The 10,393-nt window shown below is 39.3% G+C and overlaps 1 protein-coding gene across 1 annotated transcript; it reads left to right on the plus strand.

Moving 5' to 3' along the window:
* The first annotated feature begins 768 nt into the window (after positions 1 to 768).
* cdo1 (cysteine dioxygenase, type I) lies at positions 769 to 6,781 on the plus strand. The gene is made up of 5 exons (XM_069523548.1): positions 769 to 1,048; positions 2,463 to 2,540; positions 3,779 to 3,936; positions 4,405 to 4,574; positions 5,752 to 6,781. Exons 1-5 carry the CDS (start codon positions 879 to 881, stop codon positions 5,779 to 5,781), a joined length of 606 nt encoding a protein of 201 aa, XP_069379649.1. The 5' UTR covers positions 769 to 878; the 3' UTR covers positions 5,782 to 6,781.
* Positions 6,782 to 10,393: the final 3,612 nt, after the last annotated feature.

Genomic DNA, 10,393 nt, shown 5'->3' on the forward strand with positions numbered 1-10,393 from the left:
TACTGTATGATCCATCATTAGATTATTAGTATTTAAGTAAACCATTATAGAATGGTTAATTGAAGAATTCTCCCTTGATTCTGTCTTTTCATTTTTCATTTTTAAGGATTATACTTTCCCCTTTTTGGAACATATGGTTTTATACAGTATTCTGGGTTCTCATGTAGCATATGATTAGTACATCCACCCTGCCATGACTTCATGTCACCGAAACAGTGTTGGTTGAAGGTCTGAAAATAAACCCAAGAAAATAAGACGTTTGAAAAAAACATTCTTGATACCGTTCAATCTTTTTCATCCCTGTTTTTCTCACGTTGTTTTTGTTTTCGTCCAGCACCTTGAACTGTGTTGATGACTGTGTTTCTGAGGAGAGGGCCCACAAAGAGAGAGAGGCTGCTATTGTTGGAGGAATGCCTCAGAGAGAGAGAGAGGGAGGGGGGGAGAGAGAGAGAGAGAGAGAGAGAGAGAGAGAGAGAGAGAACAAGGGAGGCTGCGTTTGTGACAACGTGGTGGAATTGGACTCAGAGAGGATCAGTCCAAGTCCTTAATGTTTGAGATGAGTGCAGAGTTCATAATAAAACATGCAGAAGAAAACATATACAATCACATCACCTCTATAGAAGGAGGAGTGAAAAAGCAGCCATGATTTTTTTATTAAATATCATTCCACCAAATATTGATTTCATAAAGTAAATCTAAATCGACTGTGTGCAGCTGGTGTTCACCTTTTCTGCACAGTGGTACAGTCCATCGCCAGCTCGTCCCAAAATACGGCGCCAGCCTATAAAAAGTCATCGTCTCTGCAAAGTTGGTGAGAGAAACTTGTTTGTTTTAACGAAGGCAAATTAAACCCGAGGGAGTAATAAGGTCAGAGAGCCATGGACCAAACCGAGCTGCTGAAGCCAGAGACTCTGGACGAGCTGATCAAAACCCTGCACGACATCTTCGACAGTGACTGCATCAATGTGGAGGAGGTCCAGGGTGTGATGGAATCTTATGAGAGCAAACCTCAGGAGTGGATGAAGTACGCGAAGTTTGACCAGTACAGGTAAAAAAATAATACACCCAGCAAATACCCTGGTCCTGAGATATTACTCATTTATTCTGCTGATGCACTTTGCACTCACAACGTCCCAGTGAGCTGCTTCTAACCAGTCATATTCTTTTTATAACCTTTTCTTTATAATGGCTCTGTATTACATTTTATTGCAAAAATTAAAAAACAAAGACATGTGATGGCTGCTTTATACAGACGCATGTTTGACTTGAAAAGCAATTGCGGTAATAACACATTAAGGATGGGTTATTTATGAAAGTTTGCAAACTACTAATTTCATGTATAAGAATAGCTGCTTTCTTTCTTTCTTTTTATTTTATATGGTACATTTTATTTCATGTAGAAGCACAAAGCTTGAGCTATATGGAAGTTGTAACCACAAAACTGTGTGGGAAGTGTAGAGATAAACATTGGACACAAGATAAACCAAACATACAAAATGAAAATAATGATAATAATGATAATAATCATCATCATAATAATAATTAGACCATTAAATTAACGAAATGCATAAAAACAATAAAATGAATAAGATACAATAACATGGTTATGTTATATCAATATACTTGTTTTTTATGCTTTTGTAGGATTTTTATTTTTAATGCAGCCTGTTTATTATGTTATTAGTGTAAATGTGCAGTTGTGCTTTATCCCTGTTATTGGGGATATAGTTATATCCTCACTATATAAAATAAAGTGCAGCTGTATTCAATGATTTTGTGAAAAGCTCCATGTCGCAGTGTTTTGATGGGTGAGGGTCGGTGGAAAGAGGGAGGGGGCAGGGCACCGTCCAATCAAACACCGAGGACAGACACACACCCGCTGATTATTGCTGGGAGATGGATGTGTTTGTGTGTTTGTGTGTGCATGAAAACATGCAGAGTCTCCTCAGTTTTTCTCAATTCAAACTAAGCAGGGACACATAATATCAGACTGCTGCAGTTTGTTTGTGGATGGACATAAAAAAGACAAAGAGTAGTGGGGAGCCAGTGCACCCCCCCCCCCCCCCCCCTTGTTGTCTGTCCCCTGTGAGGTCCAGCTGGATTTTTAGTGCAAGAGACAGATTGTGTTTTCTTTGGCTTCTGTCAAATACAGAAAAACACACATTTCCTTATTGTAGGACAAGTTGACATGATGGAATTTCCCATAAAATGAAAATCAAGCTGTAGCAATGTGGCAATACATTAGAAAATAAATAAACCTGATAATACATGTGCACACGTCAAGATTTAAGTATATAATTGATCGAGAATGTATTTATATCAACTTTACAAAAACTTTCCATGACACATGTTGTCCTCTGCATTTCCCTAAGACCATGAGTCTTCATCTAAAACTCATAATGTTCCACACAGTACATTTTCCTGCTCGTTTAACAGGTTGTAATCTTCTTTACTTTCTTCAGGTACACAAGGAACTTGGTGGATGAGGGAAATGGGAAGTTTAATCTCATGATTCTGTGCTGGGGTGAAGGACACGGCAGGTGAGACACTTTTACGTGGAACACAGTCATTTACATGACAAAATACGTGCATAATCTGTAATATATGCAGTAAATATGAAGATTATATTCATACATAATGTTCTTATTTAATGCAACAGAATAGTTTGGGTCTCATGGATTACCACAGACATATTTAAACCTATTATACACATATTTTATGTGTATTTTATATTTCAATGTTTGTCTAAATTACAGTGTGTGATTATGATGTGTATTTCATATTTATAATTAATATGTTAATATTAATTAAGTGTCTGAGTATTGTTAAAAAGTAGTAGTATAAGTATTATTTGTATTAATATGATTTGGATTGTTATTATACCTGTTGTATTATATTAGCTCTAAAGCAATAGACCTATATATTTGTAGATGAATCTTAGAAGCTAATGTGTTTTTGATAAATATGAGATTCTTTTCTCAGGTCCAGGTTCACTGATGTTTCCTTTCTATAGACGTCGGGCCAACATATACAAGTCATTTTCTTTGGTCAATTATTTTATTAGTTGTTAAAGATAAGAGAGTCCAATGTTCGGCAGCCTGACAGAAAGGTTGTGTCAACAGACATTATTTGATGATATCGGTCGTATGCCCCACTTCGTCAACAAATGTCAGCTGAATATAGACGATAGATGTGGAAGCGATTCATTCAGATTTGATTTGGTTTAATCATTTGTGGATGCGCTGCAAAACTGAACGGCAGGATCTTTATATGAGGTCTGTCATAAGAGCAAGCACCACATCCCTGCTGCAGTTCTCTCACATACCTGCTGTGGTGTGGACGAGGTCGTAACAGGGATGTGGTTTTACCGTTTCTAGTCTAAGCGTTACATACATCTTTGCTCTTGTGTCGTGTTTGTAGCCTCAGAGTGACGGTGACTGGTGCAGGGATTCAGTGCAGCAGTAGGGATGTGGTGTACGTAATGGTTTACCAGATGTTCGAGTCTTAAAGAATGGCATGTCTCACGGGAGCAGCCTCAGTGTGTTGCACACGTGTTACTGCATATTGTTTTAGGAACTGAAGCAGCATCACATCATGATGAGTATTCATAGAATGGATGAAGTCAGCCCTGCCAACCGGAGACATTGAGAGTTTCTAAAAACGCAAACTCTCCCAAAAACAAAAATCCTCTCATCATTAGAGTAAATGTCTCTGAACTTGTCTAGTCCGGACATTTTCTGACGCCGTGTCCCTCTGTGTTCCTTTTAACGCTTTGCAGCAGCATCCACGACCACACGGACTCCCACTGTTTCATGAAGCTGCTGCAGGGTCAGCTGAAGGAGACGCTGTTCGAGTGGCCCGACTGTCAATCTCACGGAGATATGGTGCAGAGGTCGCAGAGAATTCTGCAGGAAAACAAGGTTGCTTACATAAACGGTGAGAAACTGGACCTGGTGTGTGGATTGTTTCTGCTCTTCTTTCATGTTAATATCACTGAGATCTATTGATATCTCTATTTGTGCTCGGGACACGCTCACATCGTGTTGCTGTAGCTAAACTGCTGTGTTCCGTCAGTAGAACAAACATCCTTTACACGGTCTGTTCTTCACAAGATACGCTGCTGTGACTTATCTCAGTGTAATATGTTTTTTTAATCAATGGGCGACCCAGTTACCAGCCAGTTGTAACTTCACACTGAACAATATTCAGGTCTCCCTCCCCAATTCTCTGCTGACTGTGTATTTTCACAGTCTACGGAGCCCTGGTGTGATGTTTGTACTCAGTCGAGGCCTGTGAGCCCCGTTTCACAGCATTCCAGTGGCATACTCTGTTTAAATGTTGTTTGTTCCTGTGTGCGTGTGTGTGTGTGTGTGTGTGTGTGTGTGTGTGTGTGTGTGTGTGTAGACTCCCTGGGCCTGCATCGTGTGGAAAATGTCAGCCACACTGAGTGTGCAGTCAGTTTGCATCTGTACAGTCCCCCTTTCCAGGCGTGCCAGACCTTTGACCAGCGGACAGGCCACAGGAACACTGTCAAGATGACATTCTGGAGCAAATATGGAGAGAGGACTCCTTTTGTAAGGGGCTTTATTTCATTTTTATAGCTTTAAAACATAAATTCAATGACATTCAAAGTAACCAAGGAAATTTCAAACTTTGCTAAAGTCAAATTCTGTAGGTGGGATTCATGAAATAGTTGGAAGTTAAACCCAGAGATGTGTCATGTTATGACAATAAATATGTTGAAATAAGAAAACTTTTTAAATCAGCATTTCACTCAAGACACTAACAACCTAAAGTAACGTCACTGTAGTTTTACACCTGAACAGACTGATTCATTCTATCAATCCTCTTTTGTTTTTTATCCATATATTAACCTTAACCTTTATATATATATATATATTGATATATTTAACTGCTGAAATGTACACTATATATATCACATAACTTGCACACACCTGGCACTTTAGTGTGTCTTTTTAATACCTCCCACAGGATCATGAAAAACATTTAATTGAACGCACACAACCACCTCCGCCCCCTGAAATTTACCACCTCGTGAGCAGGATGTGGGAACTTTTAATAGTGTGCTGCTGCTCACATTGAGTACAGCAGCACCCCTGGAAAAGACGGAGGTTTTATGAGAAAGTTTCCACTTTGTTTCCATATTCTGCTGCTGTTTCAGGAGAAATGTTGCTGTAGTGCGCAAGAAAAGTTTCTCAATGAACAAGTGAGAGCTGTTTTTTTAATGTTCATGGAGATAAAAGTATAATAATTTCATAATGAACCTTAATAAATATGAAACGTCCTCTTAAAGTCGACCTCAAAAAAACTTGACATGAATGAAAACGACACAAAAAGGTGAAAAGGTGAAATGAGAGAAGCCGCAGTGTTGGAGCTCTGCCTGCTTCAGCCAACAATAGTGGCCTTATCTGAAATCTACGAGTTGTATAAGCATACCTTGAACACGCTCCCAAGTTAGCGCGTTATATTGCAACACAAAAAGGCGGCGATAAGATAGTAGAAGAAACAAGTATGTGAGTGTGAGTACACAATGACCTTAACTCAACACTCGCACAAAAGCTTTGAATCGTTGTGGTTCCAGGGTGAGGATTTGGGACAGATGACCAATTAGGTGCTGTATTATCCAGGTTTAGCCTTGAAGAGGACGTACTTAAGAGACGCTGTAGCTAATGTGTAATTCACTGACCTCTGACCTCATCGTCTCACTCTCTCTGTCACTTTTTTCATCAGGAGACCACAGTTTCCCAAGAGAACAACTGACCGTAACCGAAGGAGGCGCCGCATGACGAAGACAGTTGCATTTGAAATGACAATGGGACATGGGGATCAAAGGAAGTGAAAAGCAGAACCAACTATGACTAAGCAAAACATGTTAAAAAAAAAAAAACAGATCAGGAGCAGACCGGTTCAAAAGGACAACCCGGTAATTAGAATGGCTTTATCACCGCCCAGTGTGAGCTTGGCAAATACTGATGAGCGCAGGATGAATGCATGAATAGGCTCGGACATGGACTGAATCTGCCTTTTGTTTGCCGGGCCTGAGGAGACCCTTTTCCAATAACAACATTCCTGTCTACCCATGACCTGTGCACCCTCATTTCTCTAAAGTTATGGCCTATAATCGAAGAGTAGAGCGCAAGCATTTCTAAAAACAAAACTGGAAGATATTGTTATAGCGTTTCTCTTAAAATTTCTCCACAACAAGGAAAAGGAACACGAATCTCGATGGAGCACTTTTATATAACTGTGTTTAGTTTGTACCGCTCTAAATAATCTTAACACCTGTTGAGAATTGTGATGACATGTAACTTGTGTGTACAGCCTGATTCAAGAAAAGAAAGTGTTTGTTCAGTTTGGATGAAGAAGTGTAAAGCTTGAGAGTTGTGTTGTTTTTACAAGTGTGATGCTTTTGTAATTTATTTACAGAGTACTCTGTCCATGGAAGGAGTGTTTGAATCAACCGTGTTTCTCCGAAATGTATTCATACAAGTTTTGACCAAGAGAGTTTTTAGAGAGGGACTACTTCTTTTTCTCTTTTGTTTTTGGCAGATAAAATGTGTTTAGATTAAAACTCTTTTTTTTTCCTCTCAGGATTTTGGCATATTTCGATGGTAGCTGTATTTATGAAGTGTGTAGTTTTACAGCATAGCACCAGCACCTCTCATAGCTCTGTCAAATGCATGCCTGCTTTTTGTGATGCAGTAAATTATGAATCTGGCCATGACTGTAGACCATTAAACACGATTACCCTTTCACAGAACTGCAGTTTGGGCTGTCTTTACTGTTTCATGTCACAGTTTTTTATATTTATTATTGTCACTACCAACCAAGTTTATAATGCAGGGGGGGATATGGTGATCACTACGTCCATCTGTCTGAAATCATTTTGTTCATGGAGCAAAACCCGAACACTATTTGGTCATTTTTTATGAAACTTCACTATGATGGTCCATTTTTTTTTATGTTTTGCGCTTCGTGTTTTTTTTTTTTTTGTCGTTTTCCTGTCAACAACTTCGACTTGGCCGAATTGAAAGTATGTTTTTGTTTCTGGTGTAAAACATAAAAAATATATGATATTCATTCAGAAAACTCAGACTAATATTAAGGTAGCGCTGCATCTTAATGTTTTGGGTTTCTTGAAATTTTTATTGTTTCTTTATTTCCATGACAACAAGTGTAGTTTGTCAACTACAGGATCACTCAATGAATACCTTTCTAAATTGTGTGTGTGAGTCAAGTTGTGGGACCTTAATCCATTTACTCAGTCACATTATGGGATCTTATATTCCTAATGGGAACAAAAAGCAAGTCCCTATAACGTACATTTTTTAAATGGTTAAAAAGCTGAGGGCTAGGCAAGTCCATAAGAGCAGTTTCGGGGAGAGCTCTGTGGCTCATGATGTTTCTGGTTTAACAGGAAATAGTTCTGACTTTGACATTCAGCGTTCAGGCAAAGTTAGTTGGAAAGATCGGCTTCATTTTGTTGCTGCTACGTGTGTGATGTGTTTCTCCTCTATCAAAATAGAACCTAATGAAAGTAGGCTGTCCCCGCCTCTAATGGCGCATTGATCGTCACGTTACAGTGGAAATACAGCCATAGATTAACATTGATTAACTCTGTCTGGCACCAGCCTGGCAAACAAATAAATACACACATTGGAAACTTAAAAAGATTACTTTAATAAAGCACATGACTATCAGACTAAAATTAATATCTCCTTGGCAAGAAAAGATTTGGATGAAAAAATTAGTTTTCATTGGTTTTAAAAGTGTTTAAATCCGATTCTCCTAAATCCATTTGAGTTTTATGTGGAAAAGATGAAGCACCACAGACGACAGATGGACATCAGTGTATGTGTGAAGCTTCATCTCCCTGTGCAGTTAACACATCATGGTTACAGACTCAGTCAGTATAATTACGTATACTTCACCTTTTACTGTCAGTTGTTTATGTCCAGCGAGACCGTTGCAAACCTGATGAGAGAATTTGACATAAGAAGCACGTGAATATTGCATTCTGCATACCACCGGCCTCTAGACCTCTATATTTGCATTTTTCTTTTCTATACTGTCTTTATGCTTTTTCTTCATGTGAAAAAATGGATTCTGTGTTTCTTCTGAGGTTGGACTTTTATAAGTGGGTATCTTAGTCCTGGGAAGTCGGGGGAGAAACACAGTTTCCATTTCGATCTCAGTTTTCATAAATAAAAAAAGGAAGGCCAGCATCAGGAGATGGATTTAGGCACATTGAATCATACATTCTGCATCACCCTGGTTTTCAGTTCCACTTTTATTCAGCGAAGGCGGCTTTTTCTCTCAGAATAACTCTCACAACCAACAGTGTGGTCATCCCAGAAACATGCGTCATTACATTTCCCCATCCTGGGACTAACAAGGGATTATCTTATCTTATCTTTAGAGTCACATGTCATCATTGTTTGCCTTCACCAGCGTATTTGGGAGGTGAGTTAGTCGAATACAGATCCTCAGGTTTTCTCTGCAGCAGGTCAACCATGGGATGGCCTCAAGCCACAGTTACGTAACAACAGAGTGGCAGCCGCCATTGCCCCAGTGAAGCACCTGTTTTGTAAGAGGCCATGATCAGCGTGTGCCAGGCAGGATGCAGACTCCTGCAGAGCCCTTTATTGATCGTGGGGCTGCCTATCAAATGATTCATCCTTCAATAAAAGAAAGGAACAGCGCAGAGTCAGAACACTGCTGGCTGATGATTCATCCACAACAACAACCAACCAGAGGGTGTTGAGACAATAAAGCCTTTTTTTACAGATTATATGATTCGATTTGTGAATGCAAACTATCTCTCAATCTTCAATTATGGTTAAATCCTCCTTATGCATACATCAACCTCCGCTGTAAAACATTACATATTACTGCTTATGCTATGAAAACATTTAAAAAATATATTTATCATTTCACGGGGCAGATGCTGACAGTAAACGTAATATTTGGGGGAACACGTTCAGAAGGTTGAAGGTCAAGTATGTGTAGGATTTTGAAGTTATCCCACTCTGTAGTGACAAATTAAGTGATTAGTGATGCTGATTGTAGCTTCAAATTGCTAACTTGTTGATCGTAGGTTTGTTTAATTGTTTGTTTGTTTATTTGTCAACAGGATTACTGAAAAGAATGGATTTCCACAAAACTATGTGGAACGATGGGACATGAGTTGAGAGAGAACCCATTAAAGTTCTGCCTGGATCAGGACAAACAGGACAAACCGGGATTTAAATTTTTTTTTTTAAACATAGGAATTGATCTCGATGGAAAAAAAGAGGAATATTTAGGGAACTGAAACCATTGACTGCAATTTGATGATGATCCAAATAAAAATCCAGGTCTGTCGGGCCTTGGCTGAAGCATTTGCTCTACTTAGTGCCATTCTGGTTACTTATTTATTAATAGTTTTCACTTTGCACAGTCGTAAAATGTCTTTTCCTTCTTCATGCCTCCTCTTGATGTAATCAGACTCAGCATCACATCCTTTGCTTTATATTGCACTTGAACTAAATTATCGCAATATTGAAATACTTTTCCTCCTCCACTACACCTGACTACTTTCAGTTCAGTGTAATTCAGATCTATAAGTGGATTTTGTTCTGGGAATATATATGCACTCCGTTCAGAACAAAATGAAGAGCGTGTGATAAAAGGAAAACAGCAACACCACAGTAAAGATAAAAAAAAAAAGATAAGTCGCATGAGTGCAAGTGATACAAGCAAACATGAATTTCACAAGCGAACTTTTCACTTTTTCAGTTTTATAGTTATTATTACTGACTGTCCACACAGAGCTGCTGTGGTCAGTGCTGCAGCCTGCAGGACTCACCTGTATATGTTCTATGATACAATGCATTTCTCTGCTGATTTTCTTCTGCTCAGTTCTCCTGAATGAATGTCATGAGTGTAGATGTTGACCTTGGCTGGTATCTCTCTCGCTGGTGTGGAATGCAGTCACAACAGTGGTCTACTTGTCTTACTGGAATATTTGGAAGTGTGTCAGTTTTCATGTGGTGTTTGGATTGTTGTTTCGGCTTCATCCCTCCACCTCCACTGGGATCTCTCCTCTTCGTTCGCTGGGCTCTGTGGAGCAGCTGTGGTTATGGTGGAGATCACAAAACGTTACAGCATTTTTCACACTGTTTTTCTGGTTTTGTTCTGGCGGCGCCGATTCAAAGGGCAAAGTAGAGTCTGAGACTGCATCCTGTGATGATAACAACAGGCCTGTGGTGCTTCTTCTAAAGAAGTGGACGAGCTCTGATAATAACACTTATCGAAGCAGGCTCAGTACACTGATAGTGAGCCGCTCATCCATACAGCAAGTGGTGCACATTCTGTAAACTGAACACACAGT

Source organism: Paralichthys olivaceus, chromosome 4 (assembly GCF_024713975.1).
Source record: "Paralichthys olivaceus isolate ysfri-2021 chromosome 4, ASM2471397v2, whole genome shotgun sequence".
In the NCBI taxonomy this organism is placed as follows: Eukaryota; Metazoa; Chordata; class Actinopteri; order Pleuronectiformes; family Paralichthyidae; genus Paralichthys; species Paralichthys olivaceus.